Below are 27,916 nucleotides of genomic sequence, written 5' to 3'. Positions count from 1 at the left end.
AGTAAAAGCCTTAAAAAGCAGTTTGAAGTGTTCTAAGCCAGTGTGAGTTTGTAGTAATACAGGGTGTCATTTGAAGGCCTCATCTCCATCGAGGAGTTCCGTCACACCTGGCGCCTTTTCAGTGCTCACCTGGGGGTGGCCATTGATGACAGAGCCATTGATGACTTGGCCCGCAGTATTGACTTCAACAAGGACGGCAGCATAGATTTTACTGAGTTCCTGGAAGCTTTCAGAGTGGTGCACAAACTGGACAAAGATGCACAACTTAGCAAAAAGATGGACAAGGAGAATAGTTTGTAGGGGGAAGATCAGATAAAATGAGGAAGGACTTTCTAAAATACCAAAAGACTCCTTTTTATCCCTCGCACATTGATGTGGGTGAAAATACTTCTCACACCACGTCTGTCATATGTGTCATTATCCTTGTGTGAGGCTATTTGAGGTTCTGCTTTCCGTGAAATAAAAACATTAGGGGTTTTTAACTTTAATTATGACTGCATTATGTCTCTTTTTTTTCTCTACTCTTCTGTTTCTTAAACTTGTTCCTCATTTTATTTATGGACCTTGTTAGTTTTTGTTGTTTTGTTGTCCTCTGTAATTCACCCTGACTTGAGAGCTGCCGAAGAAAAATTCCAATGTACTAGTTTTACATGTACAAATGGCAATAAACTCTTAATCCTAATCTTAATTTGGGAAAAATCATAAACTATCTTCTATACTTGTGAATACCACAAACCAAGAAGGACAGAAAACCCCTCTTTATTGAAGTAAGAGTAGTTCTTTTTGGCTGTATTCAGTTTAAAAATGCAAGTTCTTTAGGTTTTGCTTGTCCTTCTAACATTCGATGAACTGTACTGCCCCCACTCCCTACAGAGAATCATCACAGGACAATAGCAGACACTTGTCCTCATCATATACAGTACATTGCTAATACTTGTCAGATTGCACAAATTCTTTTTTGGCCTATTTTGATCACACCCTCTCTTTTTTCCTAGGGACTGCTCCTGCTTTGTGTCCTAAAAGTCACTTCTTTCTCCAGAAACTGCCGCTTGCTCGTTTTTAGTCTGCAGCACCTGATCTTTTATCTACAGGGGCTTTTCTTCATCCTTTGCAGTCAGAGGGGTGTAATCCAGATTCACAACCACATTTCCCATCCTTTGGTTTTCTGGAAAATGTCTGGGCTGGAACTCACTCTAAAATAGAAACATGGTAGGAGTGAACATTTTTGTGACTAACACAATCGTTGGTATAGAGGAGAATAAAAGCAACACAATATAGTCACGTGTGATTCCTGATACGATGACAATAGTCAAAGCAACTGCTTTCTATTTAAAACCAAAATGTCTCACAGACTACGCAATACAAGTGTTGGTTAGTGGTAGATTGGTAGCTTTCAATCCTGGGTCAGGTCACGCCAAAGACTAAAAAAATGCTACCTGAAGTCTTTCTATTTGACACGTAGCATTAATGATGCAAATGTGGGAACAAACCCCCGGATGGTTTCTGAGTGCAGCTGTGTGACTGCTGTTCATCGCTCCTTACGATGATGGATCAAAGACAGAGGACAAACTTCCCACATTCAGGTCTGTGAGAAATCACACGACTTCAGCTAACTGTATAGGCCAGAGGTCTGCAGACTTTCACACTTAAAGACCCTTTTGGTTTAGTTTCTTATTGATCAAAACTCAGGAAGAGCCAGAAAGTCTCACTTCACGTTTAGAAAACCACACTATATTTTTGTTATTGAGGTCATTAAGGAATTCATTTATACAACATAGTTTTTAAAGATTTGCAATAATGACAATTTAAACTTCTTTTCAGTTCCTTTCCAAATAAAATACACCCTGTGTCAAAAAAACAAACACAGATTGGCTGCAGCAGATTTAAAGGATTAAAACTGCACAAAAGTCAAGTCACACAAGACATCTTCCGCCATTATGACCTTACTGAGCCTTTAATTCAATTCCATTCAATTTTATCGCCCAATATTACAATCATAGTCCACTCAATGGGCTTTAAACCGGTAGTTGGGTAAATAAATAGGAATCATAAAGAACATAAAGCCATAGAATGTAATAGGTAATGGCTAAACTCAATTAAACAGTCTAAATTAAACTAGGCACCCCTGACCTTAGACCCTCCTTCATGAGTCTAAGGTCTAACATTTTCTCCAATTATTCTTAAGTACAATCATGATGGAGTAGAATCCAATTTTTTAATCTATAAATGTAAATCTAATTATATAGTCCTACGTTAAGAAATGTGGAATGGAATGTGGAATGTGGAATGGAATAACAGTTGATTTTTTTTAAAGATTCTTTGGTTTGTAGCTATTTTAGAGTCTGTTTTGGTTAATGCTCTTTCCCCCTGGCATCCTAACACTTATAATTACACTCATGATTACAAAGAGTGTGATCAGTTCAACAAGCCCAGACAGAAAATCTGAAGTTGACTAAACAACAGACTCAGATTTTACCTGAGGCATCAGGAGTTTATGTAGACTTTTACACGTGTTTTCTTTACTCAAAGAAAATACAGGAGAACCACTTAAATGTTTTTTCCCATGGTTCCTTACAGTTTGTAGAAAATATATTTTCGTTCACTCTATAATCATAGTATTTATCTTATGCTCTTTCATGCTTTTTGCTTTTCAGCATGACAATCCTGCGTCATATTCCCCCACCCCTAGATTTGTAACATCCCACTTTCTCCATCCAGGTCCTCCCCTCTCATTCCTTCCCTGTTCCTCATCAGAAAGGTTCCTTTGCTCTGCCTGTTGCCTGTCACACTGCCAGAGTGGAGCTCAAATGAGAATCCCTGAAGTTCTGGTCATTGCCGTTTGCATCTTTGCTCCAGGTATTTCTTGACATAAACGTTCCTTCTGTTTGTGAAGAGAATCTGTGTTTTCAGTTGTTGATTGTGAGGCTGTCAGCAGTTTGTGGTGGCATGGGAACGCTGGGATGCAGTAACAAGAAGCATCTGGAGAATGGGCAGACTTTCTTCCGTTATGATGGACTTCTGGTGATTTTTCACTGCAAACCTGGCTTCAAAGTTCATGGAAACAAAACCAACAGCTGTCTTACAGAGCAATGGTCTCGAGACCCCCCCCCAGGTTGTGTTGGTAATGGTTTCTCATTTTCTCAAAAATAAATGCAATATTCTAAATCCCAAAGCTTTTTCTGAAAAATTAAATGTGTCATTATAAATCACATGAAGGGTCCGGCTGCTCCGTCCCAGGGCTGCTCCTTCATGGAATGATTCACGTGAATGAAGATGGCTCCTGGGCAGAGTTCAGTTGCAATAGTGGCTTTCGCCTACATGGGCCCTCAAAGTTGTATTGCCCGGGCCACAGCTGGAATGGAACAAACCCAGTTTCCAGAGGTGAGAAGAACCAGAAGGTCTAAACACACTGCAGAAATCAACATCATGACTTCATCCTCTTTGAAATTATATTACATGCTTATCAATGAACTTTCTTTCTTTCTTGACAGAAAATGTCTGTATAGCTTGTCTTGAGCTTCATTAAGTTTTTTTCTCTATTTTTTTTTCAGAGTGGGACATAAGTATAGGACAAACCCTGCAGATTCCAGCTGCCCATAAAACTCAGCAACAATCCCTCTTAGAGAACCAGGCTTCCAGTCTTTCCAAAACAACCGACCTGACATTTAGTCCGTTACCCTACAAACAAGCCACCACATTCATCAGTGAGAGAACCAAAAATCCCCTGAGAAACGTCAGTGCCAAATATGTGGTCCACACTGCCCCATCCACCTTGTCATTAGCTTCAGGAAAAGCGCACCAAGAGTCATTTTCAACCACCCATGCACTAGTTACAGACTTCACAGGTTCTGCTCTTAGGCAAACTTCCGAAACTCACTATAGGTTTCCTTTGCCTGTGACTGTATTTAATGATAAAAAAAAATTCGGAATCATCTCTGGAGGCCTTCACACCTGTTAATAGGAAATGAGGCGTGTTGAAGCACAACTGGTTTCTGTTGGTGAGAGAAGGCGGCATATTTTTGTCTGATCTTTTATGGCAACAATGTATTCTGGGAAATTTATACCTGCGAACGTCTGACAATCTATAATTTGTTTGAGGAATTTGTGAATTTATGTTGTTAATAATCTTTTAAAGCAGGAGTCTGCAACCTGAGGCTCCCCAGCCACATGTTTACCTCGTCATTGCAGCTCTCTGGCTGAAGAAAAACAAAACTGGTTTCAATTTTGTTTGTTCGATGTAAGAGTTAATGGCTTAGATGTTCCTATGACACTAAGAATAACTTTTTAAAGTTTTTTTATACCGCTGTTGATATTACCTTTAAATCAAGAGGTCTTGTGCTCCCTGCAGAGTGCAGAAATGTAAAAACTAAGCAAAATATTGGTAAAAAGTTGGATCTTCTTAAGCTCTGTTTATTATGAGGATATGCTGTTTAGAGAGGAAAACGTAGACTTACTGAACGGTATATATAACAAAAGAAAATGCCTCTGCTGATTTGCAAAGTTTAACATTTTTCATTTAAAAAAAAAACCAGTATCTTTGGACCAAAAATGTGCTTTTTTAAACAAAACACACAAAAAACAATTTTTTAATTAGAAAAAAATGCAAATTTCTCTTTATATTTCATTTAATTTTAATAATGCTAAAAAAAAGCTAAAGTTCAGTTATGTATTATAATAGAAAGTATTGTTAAAGAAAATACCGTAACATCAATACAATGGAGTGTGGAATTTTTCTAAAGGGTGAAGCAAAACTTTGGCTCCTAAGCTTCGGACAATGAGAATGGCTCTTTTGGTGTTGAAGGTTGCCCACCATCTCAACCTGCACAAATGTAATAGAAACTTTAAATGCTGCTATACTAAGCAGCAGACCTCCATCGGCATACTTGGTTTCTCTAAACGTTAATCTGATGATGGTTACCGTGCCAGACAGAAGTATGAATGTTTCCCGTTTTGTCTGTTTGTCATCTTCTTCCACAAAAAAGGGATTTCTCTCTTTCCAGATGTTGATGAGTGTCTGCTGCCTGCTGCTGTCACAGGCTGCATGTTCGGCTGCATTAACACTGTTGGGAGCTACCACTGCCAATGTCCACCCGGCTACAGCAAACAAACCGCAGATGGCCACTGCCAAGGTATACCAGCAGTAATTTGTGGAAATACATTTCTGTCCTATGTTTACTTTTCATTTTCATTTTGATTTCCAGTGCTTCCTCAATTGGATCCTCTTCCTCTGGGGGAGCTGCTGTTCAGCTGCTGTGGTTAGTTGGGGACCAGCATCACCGCCTTGCCGTGGTGAGGTTGTTTTTCCACATATGATGCTGCCCCTGGCTCGCTAAGCAGCTCTCCCCCGAGGAAGAACGATTAGTATTTACACCAACCAACTTTGGAGTGTGTTTAGTATGAAAATGATATAAAGATAAAGATGAATTTGATTTGGAGATGCAACATTAAATCCTGGCATCCTTTCCCCAAGCAAAGATTTTGTCCAGAGGTTCTGAGTCAATGAGTGAACATGACTTCAATTTCTATATTGGTTGAAATATGAACGGCCTTTGTCTTTAATTTTGTATTTTAACTTTGACAACTTTTTATTTTAGAAAAACGTACCTGAAGGGACACAAACATATACATGAATGGAAAATCATTATTTGTCTCATTGACATGTACCGGTAATTGATTTACCAAAGAGAGCAGAATACAGAATTTTGGGCACATGAAAAACTTTAAGCTCTCAGTTTACTAGTTTGCCAGGTGTTGATTTGGTGGATACTTACTAAAATAATTTAATCTGCCCACTTTCAAGTGGAAAAAAGAAAAACTAATTCAAAGATGCTCAGGGGACAAATCAAAATTATCCTACTACAGTATAGAAATTAGAGTTTTTAGATTTCATTTGGATATTCAGTGATTTTTATTTGTGACATTTTTCCTAACTATCTTTTCTAATCCAGATACAGATGAGTGTGCTGCCAACCAGGGACTTGGCCCTTGTAGGCATCAATGTACCAACTCAGCAGGATCCTACAGATGCTCCTGCACATCTGGTTACATTTTGGCTCGTGACAGACATGGCTGCCTTCCAGAATGTCCATCTGGATACAGGAAATTTGCAGCTACACCCCCTGAAAACACAACTGTACCACCATTGGAAGGGAAGTGTGCAGGTAAGAGGAAATGCTGTTACAAATGTACATGAATGATCTAAGGTATGTCTGACTATGGGCTTTGTTTTGGTGCTGCAGACATAATTGAGTGCCTGGAGGACAGGTGTAAACCTGCCGGGCTCCCACCGCTGTATCTGCCCCCGTGGATATACCCTCCAAAGAGATGGACAACACTGCCAGGGTCAGTGTGAGTTTGAAACAGTTTGAGTTTAGTTCGATTTGCCTTGTGTTCACAAGTGCTTAAGTCAACATGAATACTTAAAACATTATGTCTGTGATCAAGTAAAAAGATGAAAACAAATAAAGCATTTAAACATTATTAACTTTTGAATTAAGTGTTTACATTTTTTGTATAAATCTTGAATAATAATTTTTAATAGTTTTGCATCTTTTGGCTGTATATTTTTCAGAATTTGTTCAAACCTTTCTGCTGTTTGACAGTTTTATTTATCCATGCTTCTATTCCATGTACCGGTAACTGAATCCCTCTTGGAAAGATACAAGTTTAGCATTTTGTTCTCATGGCTGATATGTTTTAGACTGATTTCACTTTTCTTTGAGTATGAAATCTTTTGGACGCTTGATCAATTCATCAATAAATGCGCAACCTGAGGAATTTTCAAAAATCAGTCGAGTCTTCAAAGTTCTTAATTTGATGAACAGTGAGTTTGCTGGGTTAGTGTGAGTGAACTTTGCAATTCTCCTCGTCTTTTGCTGCATGTAGACAGTAATGAGTGCCTCCAGCAAAACGGAGGCTGCTCCCATGAGTGTGTGAACCTCATGCTCTCATCGTCTGTCGCCCTTCAAGTGGAGAAAATGCTCACCAAGGACAAACCCTGCTGGTTGAGCTGTGGAGCTTGTCTGGGCTGACACACACTTGCACTGTCCAGTCTGTGAAAATGCTTAATAATTAATGGATTGATGAGTCATTCATGATTTTTAGTCATCTGCGCAGGATTTCTTTTATGTTCTGCTGTTGAATGAGAGAATCCATTTGTGAAAGAAACAGCTGCTTTATCTAATGTCCATAACTGAACAAGCACTACTGAGAAGATGGAGAGCTTTTAAGTAGAATATGAAGAGGCCCTATATCTCTTTTTCTAAGAATGGTCTTTTTTGCAGGAATTAATAAATTCAAAAGAAAGAAGAAAAACGTCCAACCTTTAATCATTTGAACTAAAAAAGGACAGTACATCAACAAATGGATCATTTTGTGTTCACAGTTCATGAGGTTACAGTTGAAACTTTTCATGCGTATGGCAACACCTGAGGATGAGCTGTAGAACACATGGATGCCATCGATGCTGCCTTGGTTATTCACTTCATTACAGACTCGTGAAGACAAAGAACGTGTCAGGTACATGGAAAATGTCCTTCTAATGTCAAATGTTCTTCAGCAAATGTCTGCTGATGCCATATTAAAGGATTGAAGCAGAGCTCCAGCATAAGCAAATGAACATGTCATACTGAGGTAATGAGGACTTTACATCTGCTAGAAACCCAATATTGACATTCAAATGCAGACAGATTAATACAAGCACACTCACAACAGAAGGCATACTTAAAAAACAAAATCAACGCATAGCTTTAGTAACATTAGTTGAACTCTCAGAGCCTAGAATCCATTTATATATTCCTTATGTTATTATATTAATTTTCTTGTCGTCTGATAAATAGTATTTTTTTTATTATATAAACAAAGACGTGCAAATTTACCAGTTACATTGTCAAATTTCACTGAAATTTTAATAATTAAAGACGAAACAATGACAGGCAGAAAATAAGTTATTGATCTAAGTGGGGGGGGGGGACATGACATAAGCAACAAAAGAAACTAACCAAAACAATTCCAATACCCAGATGAATTATGTCAATCTAAATAAAACAAATGTGAAATAAATTGAAGTGATGTGAATATTAAAAACATTATTTCATCTATCTGTTAAGTCTTTAAGTAGCAAACTAAAAAATGATTAGTGCAACATATCTATCATCTGTATTTCTCCTATATTTTTCATTCTTCATTAGAGGAATTTGCAAATTTGCTTTCAAATGCTGTAACAGGAAAAAATCCTAAAGAAACAACTGTTTAGGATCCACCAAGTCCATCGCAGTTATTATTCTTTAAAATACATGTATAAGTACCATATGAGCTGATGCACAGAATCTTTCTCTACGTTTGATCACCAGACCTTTGCCTCTGGGGCTTTAGGTGTTGTCCATGTTGTCAATTCACTGCATCAGACAGCTGGAGTTGGGCAGAAAGTCTTGAACATAAGTGACAACGGCCTTGGACAGATAGGTCATGGTGCCGAAGCTGCCGCTTGGAGCACTGTCATAAAAAAAGTTGCAAATTCCGGTCGCTGGATCCTTTTCCAGGAAATAATCGCTGGCACAGTGGGATTTCTGAATGAAAATAACAAAGTGAGCTCAAAAAGAAAATTTACTAATTCATATGATCTTTTTACCATCATTAGTTTCTTTAGGCATGAATACCTGGTCACTGAGGAAAAGGTCATTGGCCAGATGCAAAATGCGATCCACATGGATGATGCCGCCAATGTTGTCCACGTCTATGTCAGCCACAAGGCCCAGAACCATCACAGTCTCCACCAGCAGCTGCCGGTACTCAGGCTGAGGGACGTGGTTCAGAACCGACTCCACCTGCACTGCAAACTTGATCTCCCCTGTTGTCATCTACGCACACAACACAGTTAAACGCAGCCATGATCATGCAGGCAAACATTTTCAGAGCCGCGTTTTACCTCTCTTGTGGTAGAAGAGGGCAGAACATATCCATCGATGGATAGCCCGTGGCACTTCTGCAATATCCGCCATACTTTTTGGTAGAAGCCCATTGGGACTCTGTTGATGGCTCCATCCAGCCTTCGTCTGCGCAGCCACTGGCCCTGCCTCTCCTCCCAGTGCAGCTGGCCGTACACAGAACCGTGACCCACCGGGGACAGGATTCCACTGGGGGTGGAGGGGCTACTGCAGCGCTGTGATGAGTTAGAAGCACCAGCAGACCACAGTGCTGAATTCAAAACACAGCTCTATAGATGTGACAATCAGACTTGTCAGTAACATCTACACGGCACAGCTAGAGGTTTGTTCTACAGCAATACATTTGCATCACAGTTCAATCACTGATCAATTGGAAAATGCTGATGGTAGATGCTGAACACTGACAACATTAGTTACATAGTTCATGCAGTCCTTCAAGCAAAACAGGACACGGTAGCAGATATAAAAAATGGTATTATTGCATGTTTAACTATCACTTATAAACTGATCATTTAGCATGCAAGATAAACTTGAGAAATGGTTTTGTAAGGGTTAATGGCCAACAGAGTGTGCATTATCAGAAATTAACGCACGCCGTGGAAGCCTGAACTACGGTTGCTTCCGCAAAGTTCGTTAATTTCTGATAATGCACACTCCTTTGGCCATTAACCCGCTTATACCATGGTCACTTACAAAAGAAATAAATATTCAACCAGTTTTTAGTACTTTATTCTTGTTATTTTTTCAGTTTGGATCGCTTTTTGTTAAATAAAGCATCAGTTCAGAGAGAAAGTACACCTCTTCTCGCTTGTTTCTGTCCAGATGATCAAGTAAAAGTTGGTTTTAAATAATCCAGCACAGTGATATAGAAACATTAAAGCTATGTGACCAGAACTTGTTTTTTAAGAGTGCATTATCACTGTGCATTAAAACTTTTTAATGCACACCCAGCAGCCAATCAGAATCGACAACTCACCCGGACCATGGTATAACTCCTATTTTCTGAGTCATTTTCTTTCTTTTTTAAAGAAACTTACTTGCAAACTTGTACAATTGTATTATGTAAAACTGGTTTATTTTATTTTATAATTGGTAACATTGGTAGATTTTATATGTATAGCTAAAAAGAATGTTATCCTTCAGCCCAAATCCAGAAAAATGTCAATATAAATTACTGCAGGTCAAAGCAACTACCCTAAATATCTTTAAAAGTTTTGTTAAAAAAATATGTTTGTCAGAAAAACCAAAAAGATTGTCTTCTTTCAAACATTTTTTTTAACTGTCTACTTATTAAATCTGAAAGTAAATGTTTGAAAACTGTCTATTTTTGATCTCACACACTCATTTTTGAACACAGCTAACACAAACAAAGACAAAGCACGGTAATGCAGAGCCGCAGAGATGGAATGGTTTACCGTGGAACGAGGAGAGGTCACATTGCTACTCAAAGAATGACTGCCACCGATGATCTACACACGGAGATGAATGATAGATGACAGACAGTTTGAAAGGGTTCACATAATTCTCATTTGCAGACCTCTACATGCCTGTGAAAAAGAAAAGCATTTAAAAAAAAACATGCCGGGAAAATTGCATAAAAAAGGACAAACATTTAAAAGCGGCTTAATTTGGTTTTAGAAGGACACGGAGATCATAAAATCTAGTCATTTCAAATGAGATGTTTCTCTATAGAGTACAATCTAGACAATGATGATTCCTGCGTGACACGTGGGAAAGAAGGCAATGATGGAAAGACGCTGACTCCAGCAATGAAGGGCAAAGCGGCACACCAAGTGTTAAAGCTGGCGACAAGAATTTAGCCGGCGGTTCGGTTAATCAGATTGCGGTTATAAGCAAGTCACATGCTTGATATTGTCAAAGCCAACCCACACTGACAGGCCGAGAGTCATCCAGCTGCAATCAAAAGCGAGAACAGTGTTAATTTGTCCAAATGCAGATAGAAAGAAAGACAATAACGCTGGATTAATAGTTCCAAAGACGTGGATAAAAATGATACTAACCTGTTTAATCTCACTCTTTAACTTGTGTATTCCTGTGCGTTCGTTCTTTGTTGCTCCTGTGTGACCCAGTTCATGGATAGAGATTGCAGGACTGGTGGCGGTGGACTGAATCGGGCGCACTGTCACACAAAAGCACCATAAGAGACGAGGTGTCACTAAACAATATGCTCAATCGCTTTACTGTGACAGGTCCTATAGCGACATGTATTTTTATTGTTTTTTTTCACATAGTAGTAGAACATTTTTCCTTCAGAGATTTAATATAAGCAAATACTAGTGTTTTTACTACAGATTTACCTTCGGAAATCTATGAACCTTAAAATACTTTTACCATTTATCCATTTGTACTCTTCTACGCTAGTTTCATTCAGAGCCCTCAGCTTTCCCTTCATATCTAACCTTTCCCAGTCAGTCCAGGAGTGCCCCAGGGCTCTGTGCTTGGGCCCTCTTTTTTCCAAAAGTGAAGCATTTCCTTTTTTTAGTTTGGCTTGTGACACCCAATTTATTCTTTCCAGAAAGATCATTTCCTTGCTTCCTTGCTTCTATCCACTTTTCTCCAAATTTGTTCACTAGAGATTAAGCATAGAACTATATACCCTTCTCTGAAATTACACAAAAATAAAACCTAACTTTTTGTTAAAACTGAACCGCACATTGCTTTTGGTTACAGGTTTGCACCATCTAAGGCAGTGGAGTGGCATCAGTGTGTGAACTGTTACTGTAAAGCCCTTTGGTCTTAGAGCAAGATAGAAGAGCCCCTAAAATAACTAAAATAACAGAACATTTTTTTTTTCGATTAATTCCTGTGACTCCCAACAGTTTCTTCAGAAATATTTGACTTGTGCTTAACTTTTCAAAAGTTGAAGTGTGAAAATCTATCTAACTAGTTGCTAACATTTTCTTTCAGTAATCAGCATATAAGTGCGTTTTTTTCTAACTAAATGCATGTTTAAAATGTAATACAGAGATAACACAGGGATATTTTCTTAATCTGAAACTACAGATTAACAGCATCATGCTGTATTAGATTACATGAAAGCACTCACTGCTTCTTTCCACCCCAAACTCTTTGCCGCTGAGGATGTGGTGCAGCAGGTTCTTCATGTCAAAGGGACTCAGGCTCATCAAACTCTCGGACGCGTCCTCACCTTCAAAGCAAACCATAGTTCTGATTTCCACACCTTAGTAACCCACGCAGAAATATTATGGATCTGTTTTTCATACCAGAACAGTGAAGGCTACGAGCTAGCTCTGTTGCCATGACTTGCATGATGAGTCCTATCCGGAGTCGGATCATGTCCCCAAACAGAGCAGGTTGGGAGCGTACATACATGGCCAGATAGGCCATGATTTCCTTTAATGATAGATATGTACAGTATATGTCAAAGCTGTGAGATCAGAATCCAGAAATTTGACGTCTGCATGTTTACCTGAGTCAGAACAGCCACACTGATGTCCTGACCGCTGGCTTCATATATCAGAGTGTTCAGCTCTTCAGGGGGAAGTGGCCTAAAGGAAAACAAAATCGTTCTGTGCCTGGCTGATACACAACACCACCATGCAATAAAGACATGCAAAAGGGATTGTGCGGGTTTAGAAACTGAATGGATGGATTTAAGACACCTTCCATCTACACAGAGAACTTACGTTGTTATCACTCGTTCTCTGGGTTCTGGAGGCAGACCCACAGTCAGCTGCTTGTGATGGGAAATGAGATCTGTGCAGGCCTGATAAGAAAAAAAAAAGATATTTGAATACACGTGTGACTTTATAAAACTGATGTAGTGAATTTTATGGAAAATATTTTTGGACAGTTTAAAAGAGGTTCTGAAAATGCTAGAAAAAAAAAGAAAGAAAAAGAGCTAAAATGTCTTCTAACAAAGATTTACCAACTACTAGCAAAATTTCAAGTTCTGTCAATTTCATCCCCTAGAACATCTTACTGACCTCAGCAAGGACCTCCACTCTCTTGCGCAGTATTCCAGAGATGTATCTAATAAGCCCCCACTCTTTGCAGGCTCCAGCTTGCGCATACAGCTCCTCCAACAACGAATGAACACTCGCCCCACCCATTCCGGCGCCTGACAACTCCACCACCCAGTCAGCTCCTCTATTAGTAGGAGCAAAGTCAAGCAATCAGAAAAAAAGAAAATCAATCAAACTGTGATTTTCATGTTGCAGGTGTGTATGAGAATACTTCATGACGTAGAGAATGTAGAGGATGTCAGCCTGGTCCTGAAGAGTGGGGCACTCCTTTAGCTGCCTTACCAATGCTGCAAAATCAGTATTACCACAGGAGTCTTGAGGAAGCTGCAGCTCTGCAATACTGTGGAGCTTGAAAGAGGAAGAATCATAACGGACACTCAGAGTTAGGACGTAAAAAGGAAAAGAGCAACAAAGTTGATTGCAGAAGAACCCAGTGGATGTACTTTGCTCTGATTTGCATGCAAACCAGGCGGCAGATGAGGAACTTCAAGGAGGTTGAGGGATCTGCGGTGCCTAGCCATGACTGGAGCCGTGGGTAGATATAATGAAGACTCTAAAACACAGAGAGTTTTGTCTTTCTAATATCATAGGTATTCAAAACGTTACCAAACTATATACACTGATCTTTAGGCAGTCATTTTATCTTAAATATAAAAACCCAAAAACATTTCTTTTTTTTCCAACTCTTTAATAACACAACTAAGGAAAGTTTTCTGTGTCTGCAGCTAACAATTCAAACCTGCCTTGTGGTTAAGGTACTTTCATTTATTCTTAGGAAAACTCACTGAGTTCATTCAGACCCTGAACCTGGGCCATAAACGACAGAATGTCCTTTGTGGTGTGCTCGGCACTGAAGATGTGTTGCAGTCCTCTCTGGATGGGGGGAAGGTGGGACTGAGCGGCGGTGCTCTGGAGGAGCTGCATGAGGTACTGATCAAACCCGTCCTTGGAACCCTCTGACAAAAAAAGAGCAACAAACAACAACAAAAATGGTTGTTTGTAGCTTTTTTATTTGAGGACAGAGTGGTGTTTCATTTCCCTCCCTACATACCATCATCCTCCTCTTCATTTTCTTCAAATAAGCTTTCGTCACTCTCCTCGTCCAGGAAAGAGAGGCGTGTGCGGAACGACGTGGTTTGGACACTGGAGAGGTCAGACATCTGCACCCTATAGAAGGAATGTGTTGTTAAGTTACAGAAATATGTTTATATTTGTTACATCATCATCCGTCAAATGTAAACTAACCTTGCTCCAGCAAAATAGCCATCCTCAAGTTTTCTGAGTGTTGCTATGATACATGGATCAATTGCATCGCCGTCATCAACTGGACAAAAAAAAGAAAAGGGTAGTTCAGCTTGGTCTGATAAATGTAGTTTGAAAAAAGTGAAATGGTTTTCTACAGTTCCATTGGCGGCCGTGGTGCAGCGGTAGGGCGGTCGACCCATGATCATAAGATTGCAGGTTCGATTCCCGCCTTGCACGCCCATGAGTCGAAGTGTCCTTGGGCAAGACACTGAACCCCACCTTGCCTCTGGTGGTAGGCAGGCGCCTGTGTTTGGCAGCGGAGCCGCCATCAGTGTGTGAATGTGTGAGTGAATGTGTGTGTGACTGGGTGAATGGGTCTGTGACTGTAAAGCGCTTTGTCCTTGTAGGAAGAAAGGCGCTATACAAGTATACGCCATTTACCATTTACCAATTGAACTTGTAACATTTCAGAATAATATATATGTGTGTTTATTGGAAACAAGTGGTAAAACATTAGTACTCTGATGGTCTGTTAAAAAAGTTATGTCAGTGGCAATATTTGAAGTCAAAAGGAACCAACTTTACGTGCAAAATCTTTTTCAATACAGCCACGAGCAAGATCCGGGTTTTCGTACCAAGCATGCTGCGGGTGATGGGAAAGGTCAGCGTGGGACGTCCTGTCATCCTCCAGCAGGATGAGAGGTAGGCCAGCTCTGTCCGCAACATCTCCACAATCATCTGATTGTCCAGAGCCAGATAGAAATGATGCTGATCCAGAAACTGAGCAGAGAGGATCCAGACGTAGGAATAAAAAATAAAAAAAAGCGTCTTTGCAGCTGAGTTTATGCCTATTGCAGCCATGGCGGTTTTACCTGGGGGGTGAATATGTAGGAGCGGTTCCTGATCTCATAGAATTTGGATGTTCCCAGGACTCCAATGTGTCTGTAAGGCCTTCCGCTCAACTTCAGTTTCTTGCTGTTTCCTGCATTAATGAGGCCAGTTGTTAGTCTTACTTGGTGAAATGCATAGAGACACACGTGGCTTATTATGGGACGTGATGGGACTTTTTTCTTCTTTTTTGTTTTTACCCAGTTTGACATAAACGTGGCTAAGGATGCGAGCGGGCATGACTCTGATTGGCAGAACTTCTGATATTGTCTGAACTGTAATCCCAAGAGCCCGCAGAAGCTCCTGAATCTCTTCTGTTTCCGCTAGAACACAAACTAAAAGGCAAAAAAAAAGACATAGTGCAAAATTAAATGAGAGGGTGGAAAAAAAACTAGAAAACCTTTCCTCATCAAGCAGACTGTGAATAATTTTATCCAACCTTGAACTACAACATCTGGCTTGAAGTTTGTGGAGAATCTTCTGTTGAGAGGATCGATTTCTCCTGGAGCTAAGAAACCCTAATACACATGCAAACCAAGAGAAAATATAGAGGCTTTTATCCTTAGGTTAGTCATCATAATGTTTTGCGCGTGGAACTGTGTCAGTACCTCAGCAAGGAGGCAACCCAAGATATAGAGTGACTGCCCCCACATGTGAGGCAGCTGCCCCATGGGCACTCTCTCCACAGAGTGAGGGTTGCTGTACTCCTCCTCTATCTGTGAACAGGAAACAGATTTTGTAAGGTTGCAAATATTTTGAGTTCAAAGGTGAAAAATCACTATGGGAACTAACAGAGCCGGAGAACTTCTTTGACTAGCATACCTTATCCAGTGGTACCGCGTAAAGTTCAGGAACGATTTTGATGCCGTTCTTCCCTCTGAGCAAAACACCTTCCAGTGCCTCACGGTACTCCTGAACCTGAGCACAACATGTTATCACTGTCCAACTTCATTAGGAATTCTAAGCACAAAGGATATGATAGAAAACTACATTAATCAGAGCTCTGTGTTTAATTAAACAGTGCTTTACAGACTCACTATAATGGAAATCAGGTTTTTGGTGTTTTTAATCTTGTTCTTTTTTTTTTTTCTCATGGACACAGACATGGAAAATTAAGCTTAAAATTGCATTTATGAGTATTTCTTCTTTCAAATGGTTTTAATGAATGCCCTTTGAAAGAGAGGGTATTTACCACGTAGAAAATACAGTGGGCGGGCCACAAGCTCCCTGCTCTGCTCCATTCTGATTGCAGACAAATAAAACCATGAACACCTTGTTTTGTTCGTCTGAGCTGGTATCTGGATCAAAACTGTCCGGCTGGGTAGCTCCAATATTGTAATGCTAGGTTGGGGTTGTGAAGGGCTGTAAGCTAGCGGGAGAGCATGTAAACAGAAAGCTCTCAGTAACGGGGAGGGGAAGGGGGGCGGACTTACTCTGTGCCCCGCCCACAAATCAGGCAAATATCTACCTCTGAACGACTAACGCTCTGCAGAAACTACGTCCTAGAAAACTGCAAAGTTTTTTTTCAATTTGGGCTAAAAGATGATAAGAGTAGGACTCAAAAGAAATTAAGATAATTAAAATATATAAATGCAGGATTTCTGCACATTTAAGAAGGACAATACTGTTTTGGTCCAACTCACATAACAGTGTCTCATGGAATACCTTCTACAGATTTAAAAAATTTTTGTTTTATGGCAAAAACTATCAGAAACACCTATACCTCCCACCCAAGCCAAAAAAATGTTTTTTTTTCTAGCATTCCAATAAACAATTTTACTTTTTCTGTTTCTGAAAGGCATTTTAAGAATTTGTGTCTAATGTCTCACAGGCCCTTTGATCAAAGACCTATTTTTCTTAAATGTGAAATTATTTATGAAAAACATAAACCTATGAAAGCGTAAAAGCTCGATATTTTCTCTTTAGAACTATCAGTTAATCTCTAAAGTAAAACAAAACAGATTTTGCACAAAGCATGTCAACATATAATTCTAGTAATCAGCTGTAAATGTATCTGTTACCTGGACTTGATCTCCAAAGAAGATGCCATCAAGAATGAGGTAATTCCAGAACACAGGCCACTCGCTTTCAATGTTCTCAAACAGCTTGAGCTCTGCAGGGTCATAGTGCAGTCGAGTGGGATCCTAGCAACACATCAAACAAAATGTGATCATTTTTTTCTCTTCGACCCAGGACTTCAACATTTTTTTGAACACATCTTAAATCCTGGTTTCGATTTTGAAAGTGCAGAGTCGTTACCTCTTTAGGACAATGATATCCATCCCTAATGAAGCGACAGCAACCATAGCGACCCTGAAATCAGGTCAGAAACGTTTGGTCCGAGTTGTGGCCTAAGAGCTCTCAACTTTGCTTCTGCTGCAGCTGTACCTGTAGCTTGCCTATGATTTCTGACTTAGTGATGGCCACCAGGTCGGCGTCCTCCACCGCAAAAGCGGGGAAAGAAATGACAGACAGAAGACCGGCATCTATCTCTTTGGACGTGGAGGCTCTTGGAAGCATGGAGCAGAGGATGGCCTGAAGAAAAGCATGCGGCTGGGGTTATAGCTGCAGGGACGCTGAGAAATAGAGATTAGTGCAGCCATACCTGACAGTGCTCCACTTCATCAGGCAAAACATGAATGACTGACTTAGGCCCTCCGTGAGCACCAAACAGATCCAGTTCATCTATGGCCTCCAGAGCAGCCTGCAACATCAACGCACAACTTCCATTCATGCCGAACAGTTTTTACAAAGCATCTTTGATTTTTGTGAGCTGCTCAGTTGGTTTTGAACATGAAGCATTCTCTACCTTTGCCATTCCTACAGAACTGCCATTGAGCTCTGGAATGCCCTGGTTGGTCTTGTCACCTCGTTCCCACATCCCATAATCCTGCAGAGGTAAAATAATATTGTGGAAAATCCTTGCATCTATTATTTTCTTGTAGAACGTTCTATACAGAACAGTTTAGCTGGGATATTTGTGGAAAAAGCTGCATCAGATTCAAGGAATTTTTATGTTGCTCTTAGGCTTTTACTTTGAAACATTGAGTCAGTAAAGCATATTTAGGTTTCCACTTATTTCTTCTAGACAGCAACCTCCCAAACAAAGGTCAGAAAACTGCTTACCGCCACTTTGTAGGCTGCTTCTATGTAGAACACTAAGTTCTGGATAAAGGCTACCTCATCGAGGGTTGAAATGATTCTGAGACCTGCGTGTAGATGCAAAAACACGGACAAATCTCTTAATGTTTGGAGTAATTCACAACAAAATAGATTTTTAAAAATAACACAGAAATAAAATATATTTGAATATGACATAAGTAACAATGCACCTGAGGCTGTCATCTGGGCAAGCATCAGCAGGTAAATGGAGGTAGCATCCACCTGGAGATGACCCCACTCGTCATCACCAACTACAGTAGCACAGGTGGGAGTGTCATATTTGGCATGCAAGCAGTCCTTTGTGCTCTGGGTCAGCTTGAACTTCTCCACCTTATCCACCTGTGAAAACAGCGTTATGAACCCCTTATTTGCTGTAGCAACAGGGACTACACACAAAATAAGGCCAAACTAAAAGTAATGCTTCAGAGCCGTAGTGCTAGTCATGAGTGCATTTGTAAAACGGACATGATTATAGTGCGTGCTCAAAATATGAGTTGCAAATGACCACTGGTGCAGAATGGCCCAGTTTTTATGTACCACCGGGCTACCGAGCAGCCGGTGGCACTTGAGATCGACGGATAGTCCAATCAGAGCTGCTGCAGGGCAGCATGTGGCCTCCCAGCTGTCGCCCGATTTGATAACGGCATCATCCCTGCCTGACTGACTGACGCCTACATTCATGACCACACCAACGATTTTCAACAAAAAAAAAAAAAAATCAGGCAGCGGACTGAAATCGTGTTGATTCTGCCGATGCCTCCCCATCACACGGCCCCAGTTACATTTGTGACCGCAGCATTAATTGTATCAAAAATATTCATCGTCTATTTATCCCAGTCTCAACAATATGGAGTAGAGCTGCACGATACAAGGAAAATGCCCGATTTGTGATATTAGTGATCAATATTGCAATGGCGATATAACTTGCGATAAATTAACAAATAGCAGAACAACTAAATACATCATTTCCATTTCACTGCAACAGGCTAATTCAGAAAAGTTAAAAGTCCACATAACTTAAATTATACTCCTAGTCTACATAGGAGGAAAGCGTCTAACATAACAGGGCTCTATCTGATTGGTCAAATGCATAAAGGTATTTTTTTTGATTTGTAAAAAATACTTCAAGGTGCCATAAGACTGTTTTAGCAAATTTAACATAACCATTTATCACAAATGTTGCCGTTTTTTGCAATATTCACATTGCACAGCTTGATATCGCAATAACGATGAATTTGTGATTTATTGTGCAGGCCTAATTTGAATTGTTAATACACAAAAGGCAATTTTTTAAACTTGAGGGGTACCTACAGAACACCATTACATGTATTAATAATATATATTTTAAAATCTTGTAGTTTTCTAGTGACTAACGTGCTTTTCTTAGGGAATCCTAAGGTACACCCATGTCAAATTTGGTTCTTGCACCACAAAATGCATGATTATTTCAATAACTGGCTCCACTGAACAGGCTGTGTGAAAAGCAAAAGGTCAAGAAACAAAAGTTCAAACTTGATTTTCTGCTGCAGTCCAATATGTTTGTGTGTAAACAAGGGAACCTGTAAAGGCAGAATGTTTGCGTTGGTCTCTTACCTGTCTCATCATGCATTGGAGGAGCCCCTGCATTAGTTTTACTACACTCTGCCACCAAAACACAAGTTAAAGACAGCCATCAGTAAATGCTTATTACCATTTAGAGAGAAGAAAATGATAGAGCAAGAAACCGAATAAAATCTGTAAAAATATAAGTATATTAAAATTGTTGTGACAATTAATAATGCCTGATCTAGATTAACTTTTGTTTCTATATTTTTTTCTGTATAACTATTCATTAAGGTTAATGAATCAATTTTATTATTTAAAGGGACACAAATGCAAACATTTTATATAAAGTTTACACATACTCCTTTTTACCCTTTATTTTTTTTAACTACAATGTGACATCCCTGACTTTTGCTGTTCACATGAGGCTATGACCCCAACCACGACCTTTTCTGCATTCTCCTGTCCAAAAATAGTTTTTGTGATCTAAAAAAAAAAAAAAAGAGGATTCGATTGCTCTTCATCGTCGCGCTCTGTGACAAACACACCTGCTCCAGCTCGTAGGCTTTGGCTTTATCTTCGTCCCGATCGGCGTTCTTGCGGTACGCCATCCCCAGCCCCCACACCGCCATGATACTGTACACATTGTCCCTCACCCAGGCGTCCTTCTTCTGGATGCTGGCAGGAAGAAGTCCGGTCACTGGGTTCTGAAGAAAGGAAACGTATGAAATGTGTTTTAAGGGGAAAATTAAGGTGGCCCTTAAGTGCAAATCATTCAACAAATCCCTCAATACATAAAATATTAAAAAACAAATGATAAAAAGCAGAGTTACATTTCGTAAAAAACAATTATGAAAAAACATTTCAGAGGACAAAATGAATTTCCAGAAAACAAAAAGTAATATTCAAAAATAAAATAAAAAACATTTCAGAAAACAAAATGAAATGATGGAAAAATGAAACACAACGTGAAACCAAAAAGAAGGTAGGTCCTGAGGGACATCGCTGATTGGATGATGATGTTTGAAGTTCATTTAAACTGAAAGTTATTTGGCTTGAAGCGACACTGAACATGTCCCTCAGTACCCACCTTTTCCGGTTTCCCATTGTGTTTCCTTTTTCCAACATTTCCTTTTGCTTCTTGAAATGTTTTTCATTTTTGAAAATTTCATTTTGTCTTCTGGAAATTCAATTTTTTTCCCTCCAAAATGTAGTTTTTATTTTGTGTTTTTTTTACATTTTGGTTTCTGACGTTTTGTTTTTTGTTGTTGTTTTTATTGTCATTGTGATCTCTGAAATGTTTTTGTGTCAAGTGATTTGTTGATGTGATTTGAACTTCAGGGCCACCGTAGGAAACGTATCACCTAAAAACAATCGATGTATTCTACAATCTTCAGCTTCTGTTCTTCTATTAACCAAAAAAGAATTATAATAAAAATAGGAAAAGCAGCTGTCATCTTTCAGCAGGAGACAATGTCCTTCTGCCACAGCGCTAATTCGTTTGGGTTTCTAAGCCATAGCTTTTGCCCTTTTTGAGTATTTTGCCCGGTCAAAATACTCAAACGTATTTTTTGTTGTTTATTATTTTGTCAATTTTATGTCAACTAAAATTTAAAGAATAATGCTTTATTAGTGCTGATTAAATGTCTTTTCTGGCTTGCAACCCTTCAAACATAACAGCATCACAAAGTACAAGCAATGAATTCTTTGACAAGGCAGTTCAATGCAAAAACACTAAACGGGAGTTTGCTTTTTGATAGTTTCATCAACACCCCTGACGATGCAGTAAAATCTAGAAATTCACCGCAGGCTTTCAATAAAACAAGAAAATTACTGTAACCTAAAACTGCTTCCATATATTTATCTGTAACACGATTTTTATTTTATTTTATTATTATCAGGTACGGATATTTCCCTAAAACAAACAGTATCGGTTTAACAAGTTTACGCTCAACCTAAAGATAAATTCATTCAATACAACAACAACAAAACAGCAAATTATCTTTTTCAAACAGTTTAAAGGTCCTGGAGATGAATCAAAAATCATAAATAGTGTGGGATTTATTATTTCTGAGTGGCTAAATAACGTCAAAACCATGGATTATAATAACTGCTGGTGTGTTTGTGTCTCACATTTCCCCCAGGAAATACTAGAATATGAAGCATTTGTGCCTTCTGCTCTCTTGTAGTGAACGACACGTGTTCAGAGGGTGTCGGTCCTCCTGTGTCTTCTGACCAATGCGAGTGCGTGGAAAGCCGATAGTCCCCCGTCTGTGCTGAGGGACCCTCAGTGCAACAGTTTTAACTCAGACAGCTGCTGACAGTGTCAGTGTGAACCCAGGAGCTGATAAAGGCGCTCTGGTTATTCCAGCAGCTGAACTTTGCTCACACTTTGTTTATTTCTCTGCAGCTGATGTAGTTCAACCTTTAACCACAGAGGAGGAGAAACATCGGCATGAATACAGTGTACATCAACACCCATGTGCTTTTTTTTGTTGTTGTTTAATTGTTTTATGCATGTGGAAAACAGGAGCTAATCAATAAACAAACTGATTTGATTAGATTTCTGATGTGTTGTTCCTTTTATTTGTTTTTATGCTCTATTTAGGATTTTTTAACTTCTTTTTTTTTATTTATTATTATTATAATGGCTTAATAAGCACAGTTGAAGCAAAAAAAAGGTAAATAACCTCACATTTTAGAAGAAAAAAAAAGATGTTTCAAACACAGTCTGGAAATTACATACAGTTATGGAAGTTTAAAGAATTCAGTAAATAAAAATGTAATGGTTTTTTTTTTGTTTGTTTGTTTTTTTTTTTATTTCCCTGGATTTAAAGAGGATAAGTGTCTGGTTCCTCCTGGACTCACCTGGTGACACAGGATGGTTTCTTGGACCAGCCTGGCATATCCGTCCAGCCTCACTCCTGAGTTACTGCGGCTCCTCATCCTGCCTCAGCGCTGCCCACACAACAAGTGTCAACTCTGTCACTCAGTCCCGCTCACCCGGGACACCCGCGTGCGTCCTGATTATTAGCATTACCTTAGTCATTAAGGTCTCCTGGCATCCTCAGAAATCCTGCTGTCCTGTAAGGGCTGGTCAGGTGCTAGGATCGCTAGCTGCTGCGTAGCATCCAGTTGTTCAGAACGAAAGCAACATTTCCAAAACAAGTTCACAGAGCCGTACTTACGACCACCAAGCCGGCTTTCCCTGTCAAGGTGCTTCCCTGAAAGCGTCGGGCTGTGTAGATGACTGCAGAGGAAGTTCCCTACATGAAGTCGGGCCAGGACGGGGCGTTTGTGCGCCAACGTCCATCCATTCTGACGAGGAGACAGAATGTTCTCATGTGTCAGGCACGACCAATAGAGGGCGCCAATCGCCTGTTCTTGCTTTGGACGCAGAACTTTGTTGTTGTACCAAATCATTTCGGTAGAGGGCGACAAATACCTGTGATCTACATGGAATATAAACATTTGTTTTTTTGTCCTTAGGAAGATTCTAATTATTAGTAACAATCCCAAAAGGGAATAAAAAATAAAGATAAATAAAGAAAATACAACTAAACATAGAAAAAAATTGATGAAACAAAAAGATAAAATGCGAGAGTAAACTTATGGAATACAAACATTTGTGTGCAGTACAGACGTTTTCCGAAAAAATTGAACACCATGGGAAAGTGTAATCACTACTTGATCAATTTCAAGTATTTGTTTATGTATTGCATAAAATTGTGTTCCAGCTCATAAAACCTTTGCAAACAGAATTTTCAAACAATGCTGTGGAGATATCTGCCCCAATTCTGCAGGAGATGATTAGTTGGTGAAACGGAGTTTCACCAACTAATCATCTCCTAAAATTCAAAGCAACTGCACAGGTCCCCCAGATGTTGTTAAATTGGTTCCATCCATCCCTTTTCTAAATCCGCTACATGCCTTTCGGGGTCTCGGGGCTGCCAGAGTCTAACCTGGCCACTGCTGGACAAAGGTTGCCAGAATGACTAACGAAAGTTCAGAATCCTCCTCATGGGCTGAAAACCGCCCAATCTGGCAACGCTTGCCATGGCGTTTCGACTGGAAATAACGTAAAAACGACGTGAATAACGGAATCAAACAGCCAATCAAATCGCACTGCTCCGTCCCGTCCGGCCAATCACAACACAGAACTGAGCTGTCGTCTCCCCCAGCCTGCACTGGGGAGTTTAGCATCTATAAAGCTAGCCTTCATATTTTTAATGATAAACTGCGGGTTGTTATTTCTACCTGCCAAGGTTTAACGAGTACATTTCCAGGTTTTTGGCGATTAACTCGAAGGTAAAACATCTTGTTTACCATTTTGTTATGTTGTAGCTTGATGTCATCGCGGGAGGGGGCGCAAATGTTACGCAGGGAGGGTGGTTTTGATGTTGTGTGGGGCTAACATTAGCTAAACGAACTGCTAAAACTTTGTGTCAAAATTAGTTTGGGGGTCATTGGCCTGTTATAAAAGATATTCAAGGTCGAAAATATCGAAATTGTATAGCATGCGTTTCCTCACCGGACCTTTCCGTTCAAATAAACTTACCGGTATGTGGAAACTTGGAATTAAGAAAGTTGACATTTGCTTTGTCACTATCATGATGCCGGACATTTTTCCCCAGGCATGTTTCTCTATAACACTAACAGACATTTAAATGTTTGTACATCTGGATTGAACTGCGGGTTTTTTTGTCCCCAAGATCATGCAGTTCATGCTGTTGTTCAGCCGTCAGGGGAAACTGCGGTTACAGAAGTGGTATGTCCCTCTGTCTGACAAGGAGAGGAAGAAAATTTCTAGAGACTTGGTCCAGACTATATTGGCCAGGAAGCCCAAGATGTGCAGCTTCCTCGAGTGGAGGGATCTCAAGATTGTGTACAAAAGGTAGAAATTCACCTGAAGCATTATGCGGTTTCTTTGAAATTTCAGAGAAACTGGACGGATGCTTCTTGATCTGTTATTTACATTAAGTTTGTTTTCAGGCAGAACTTGCACAATTAATCTCCTCCTGTTGTGATTATTTCTTTATCTGCCCTCCAAACTAAACAAAAAAAAAGTTTGTTAGAATGTGGACAGATACAAAAATTGTTCTTGAATATAAAAACGATTGTTACTTCTTGACAAGACTATCAGGGTCCTGCTGGCCACTTGTTTTTTTGTTTTTTTTTTCTCTATGAGGACATGGCTGCAGACATCAATAGCTACAGATGGTTGTCCTTGACAGGAACTGGAAACGTCCCCCGTATCGCTTGGGGGAAAAAAGTTATTTTAACTATATTTCACTTACTGGTAATCTCAGACAGCTCATTTGTCATGGGAGAGATGAACAGAAACAGTGGAAGCAATACTCTGGACTGAAACTATGATCATATGACAGGAAGCTGTGGGGAGATTTCAACATATAGATTCTCATAGGAAGACTAAAATGTGTTTGAAAGTCTGAGATAAATGTTGCTGTAAACGTTTGTATTTCACTCCTATTATTATTATTATTATTATTTAGTGCTGCAAATCACATTTAGAAACATACTTGTCTTTCTCTTTACAATGTTTTTGGGTTTGTTTGTTTTTCTACCTTGATCAAGGTATGCAAGCCTGTACTTCTGCTGCGCAGTAGAGGATCAGGATAATGAACTGATCACCCTGGAGATAATCCACAGATATGTGGAGCTGCTGGACAAGTATTTTGGCAGCGTAAGTCAAACACTTTTAATTAAGAAGTTACTGAGGATTTTTGAGCTAAATCGTTCTAATTTGGATTTCTTTTGTCTGTGGGCTTTTGCTGTCTAACAGGTCTGTGAACTGGATATTATCTTCAACTTCGAGAAAGCCTACTTTATCCTGGATGAGTTCCTGTTGGGGGGCGAGGCCCAGGAAACGTCCAAAAAGAATGTGCTGAAGGCCATCGAGCAGGCCGACCTGCTGCAAGAGGTATGATCGGACCCCAGTTTACTCACATTAACCCTTAGTAGCCCTTGAAGTCAGCAGTGACTTTACATTGATGCAGGAATGGACCCTCCACCCCCCCAAATATCCATTTCGTTTAAGATTTTACGTGAAAGATTCTAAATGTTTACAGCTTTGAAATTTTTAGAGCTCTTAGAGTGTCATGACACATCATTGAAAAAATGATTCGGAACATTAGATGTAGTTCAATGGAGTTTTACCTAGTTTTTTAGAAGGTTTTCAGATTGTATTAACCTTTTCTTTGCTTTATTTGTGGATTTATACAACTTTAATTTATCTCTAAATATATGATCTTTTGTTATGAAACATAAAAACTGTTTGATCTAAATTTTTGTGATTTCTGCTGTAAAAAAAAATCAAGTATCCGGAATTGGGTTCTTTCGAAAGCTTCGGCTTTAATGTGAAATTATTGTCTAATATAAAAAAGAATATGTTTACTAAAAAATATCTAGGACTAAAAAATATCAAGCATTGCAACAAAACATAGTTGTAAAGATAAATAATTAGAGCAAATTCTTAAGTTTAACTAAAGGGTCTGGACTGTTAAGGGTTAAGATGAAGTATTTCAACTGGTGTGTGAAACCCACTTTAAAAGACTCCATCTTGCTGTAGAAATGTAGTCAAATGTCATTTGTTTTGATGAATAATAGGAAACATCCATTGTTTTTTCTGTCTCTTCTAATCCAGGAGGCCGAGGCGCCACGGAGTGTCTTAGAAGAAATTGGGTTGACATAAACCCTCATTTCTACCCTTTTGACACATTATATCTGCATTTGTCTCCATTGCATCCTCTCCTGTTCAGTGAATCAGTGTTGTATGCATATCCCCACCATAAATGTGCTGTATTATTCTGTACTGGTTTGTATCATCCTTTTTGCGTGTGCTTCTCTCTGTGGTTTCAGTGTTTTAAATGTAGACACGCTGCCTTGGTGTATTCTACAGTATTTGGTGTTCATCACGTCCTCGTTCTGAGCTTCACAATATTCAGCAATGTAGCACCAACCGGACAAGTCCCAATGCAGATCGTCACCTCTGCCATTTACTTGTCCTGAGCTCCAAATGTTGTGGCTTTGTGTACTCTAGTCATAAAGAAGGTTAAAGCAACCGGTTCTGATGACATTTTAAGAATCCTCACATTCACAATGGATTTTTTTGCTGTTAACTTTTGCCGAGTTCTGTTTTCTTCATCACAGCATGATTGGGTTCCATGTAAGTTTTGGTTTAGGGATAAATAATGGAAAAATACAGAGAAATCAGCTGAAACTCCTCTGCTGGGTTTGTCAAGTCTTCTTTAAAGGGTTGTAGTTCAATATGTCATTCAGATGGTTTTCTTTTAGTCCAGGAATGCGTTTAGAGCAGATTTGTTTTCACAATTTTGTCAAAAACAATCCATTATGCTTTATGACAATACATATGATTACATTCGATTTTAAAAAACCAAACTTCAGTGCATAGTCTAGTATTAGGCTTAACGCTTACATGATCTCATGCGTGGGAAGATGCGAGGCCATCGTTGTCGGTCCTAATGTTTAGTGGATTTGATGTTTCACAAAAAATGTTTACATTTATGTTAAATGTGGGAATTCGGTGTATGTTATCGTTTGTTAAACTGCTATCATTTTTTATTTCTTTGGATTTAAAAAGGCATTATCGAAATCAAACAGGTACCCAAATATAAAACATTATTTCTGCAGAATAATCCAGAATTTAGGATAAATATATATGACCAAAGAACACTGTGTACTGCTGTCTTGAAGGTGTCTGTAAAAAGAGTTAAAAAAAAAAGTTAGAAATGGGATTTTCTTTAGATCTTGTTTTTCCATTTGTCTGGAGTTCATCAGTATTAATTTTTTTTTTTGAATCAGACATGTCTGAACCTATCTGAAAGATGAAATTCATAAAATAAACCCTTCAGTATTCCTCACTTGTCAACTTGTTTGAAGGCTGCTATGAAGAGATGCTTTATCAAAACAGGAAGTCCTCCATCTGTTCCATCAAGCCCTCTTTGCTATAATCCACAGCTGAACAACTTCTTGGTTTAAGCAAATTTAAGTCACTTTTTGTATTCAACACTGCCAGTGCTTTCTTATTTTTAAAAGTTATCACAAATAAATGTGTTCAAAAGGAAATGCTTTGGTTTTGTTCTAAAT

At 39.2% G+C, this 27,916-nt stretch overlaps 4 protein-coding genes and 1 long non-coding RNA gene across 17 annotated transcripts in view; 4 read left to right on the top strand and 1 right to left on the bottom strand.

Annotated features, from left to right (window-relative positions):
* ppef1 (protein phosphatase, EF-hand calcium binding domain 1) overlaps nt 1-685 on the top strand; it is a 29,639-nt gene extending 28,954 nt beyond the window's left edge. For both annotated transcript variants that reach the window (XM_020712694.3, XM_078944285.1), the window contains one exon: nt 77-685. In XM_020712694.3, coding sequence (XP_020568353.1) covers nt 77-300 — 224 coding nt within the window. In that variant the 3' untranslated portion in view covers nt 301-685. The remainder of the gene's footprint in view (nt 1-76) is intronic.
* Nucleotides 686-1,077: 392 nt separating this feature from the next.
* Nucleotides 1,078-6,501, top strand: LOC144990944 (uncharacterized). Of its 5 annotated transcripts, XM_078944289.1 has the most exons (9): nt 1,078-1,209; nt 2,719-2,856; nt 2,933-3,121; nt 3,217-3,381; nt 3,552-3,733; nt 5,001-5,129; nt 5,202-5,289; nt 5,949-6,161; nt 6,240-6,501. In XM_078944289.1, the coding sequence occupies exons 2-9, from the start codon at nt 2,808-2,810 to the stop codon at nt 6,350-6,352; spliced, it is 1,128 nt and encodes a 375-aa protein (XP_078800415.1). In that variant the 5' UTR covers nt 1,078-1,209; nt 2,719-2,807; the 3' UTR covers nt 6,353-6,501. The 5 variants fall into 5 exon arrangements, with proteins under 5 accessions (XP_078800415.1, XP_078800413.1, XP_078800414.1 ...); XM_078944287.1 differs by lacking the exon at nt 1,078-1,209 and having other exon boundaries at nt 2,482-2,856; nt 2,936-3,121; XM_078944288.1 differs by lacking the exon at nt 1,078-1,209 and having other exon boundaries at nt 2,482-2,856; nt 2,933-3,112.
* An 804-nt stretch (nt 6,502-7,305) lies between these two features.
* On the bottom strand, nt 7,306-23,153 carry phka2 (phosphorylase kinase, alpha 2 (liver)). 7 transcript variants are annotated; one of them, XM_023953333.2, is made up of 33 exons: nt 22,830-23,153; nt 22,658-22,747; nt 20,338-20,496; nt 19,841-19,888; nt 18,418-18,586; nt 18,212-18,294; nt 17,895-17,975; nt 17,691-17,789; nt 17,474-17,620; nt 17,345-17,398; nt 17,107-17,229; nt 15,908-16,003; nt 15,694-15,801; nt 15,525-15,603; nt 15,286-15,420; nt 15,070-15,179; nt 14,833-14,977; nt 14,198-14,276; nt 14,004-14,119; nt 13,738-13,908; nt 13,387-13,505; nt 13,164-13,300; nt 12,914-13,076; nt 12,614-12,693; nt 12,397-12,475; nt 12,191-12,320; nt 12,013-12,114; nt 10,967-11,085; nt 10,836-10,859; nt 10,361-10,414; nt 8,927-9,160; nt 8,658-8,858; nt 7,306-8,567 (listed from the first exon to the last, which is right to left on the bottom strand). In XM_023953333.2, exons 2-33 carry the CDS (start codon nt 22,733-22,735, stop codon nt 8,394-8,396), a joined length of 3,696 nt encoding a protein of 1,231 aa, XP_023809101.1. In that variant the 5' UTR covers nt 22,736-22,747; nt 22,830-23,153; the 3' UTR covers nt 7,306-8,393. The 7 variants fall into 7 exon arrangements, with proteins under 7 accessions (XP_023809101.1, XP_023809103.1, XP_023809105.1 ...); XM_023953335.2 differs by having other exon boundaries at nt 13,396-13,505; XM_023953337.2 differs by lacking the exon at nt 10,361-10,414.
* Nucleotides 14,018-22,116, top strand: LOC110017301 (uncharacterized). Its single transcript, XR_002292666.2, has 4 exons — nt 14,018-14,103; nt 14,806-14,899; nt 17,912-17,983; nt 21,979-22,116. It is a non-coding gene; the product is annotated as an uncharacterized LOC110017301 (long non-coding RNA).
* A 763-nt stretch (nt 23,154-23,916) lies between the features above and the next one.
* Nucleotides 23,917-27,895, top strand: LOC101157435 (AP-1 complex subunit sigma-2). Of its 2 annotated transcripts, none has more exons than XM_004066922.5 (5): nt 23,917-24,097; nt 24,502-24,683; nt 25,385-25,493; nt 25,593-25,730; nt 26,454-27,895. In XM_004066922.5, exons 2-5 carry the CDS (start codon nt 24,505-24,507, stop codon nt 26,499-26,501), a joined length of 474 nt encoding a protein of 157 aa, XP_004066970.1. In that variant the 5' UTR covers nt 23,917-24,097; nt 24,502-24,504; the 3' UTR covers nt 26,502-27,895. The 2 variants fall into 2 exon arrangements, with proteins under 2 accessions (XP_004066970.1, XP_078800418.1); XM_078944292.1 differs by lacking the exon at nt 23,917-24,097 and adding an exon at nt 24,237-24,375 and having other exon boundaries at nt 24,424-24,683.
* Nucleotides 27,896-27,916: the final 21 nt, after the last annotated feature.

This window comes from Oryzias latipes, chromosome 3 (assembly GCF_053564925.1).
Source record: "Oryzias latipes strain Hd-rR chromosome 3, Olatipes_Hd-rR_3.1".
NCBI classification, from domain to species: domain Eukaryota; kingdom Metazoa; phylum Chordata; class Actinopteri; order Beloniformes; family Adrianichthyidae; genus Oryzias; species Oryzias latipes.
The sequence above is the reverse complement of the archived record's forward strand: the minus strand, read 5'-3'. Positions and strand labels throughout refer to the sequence as shown.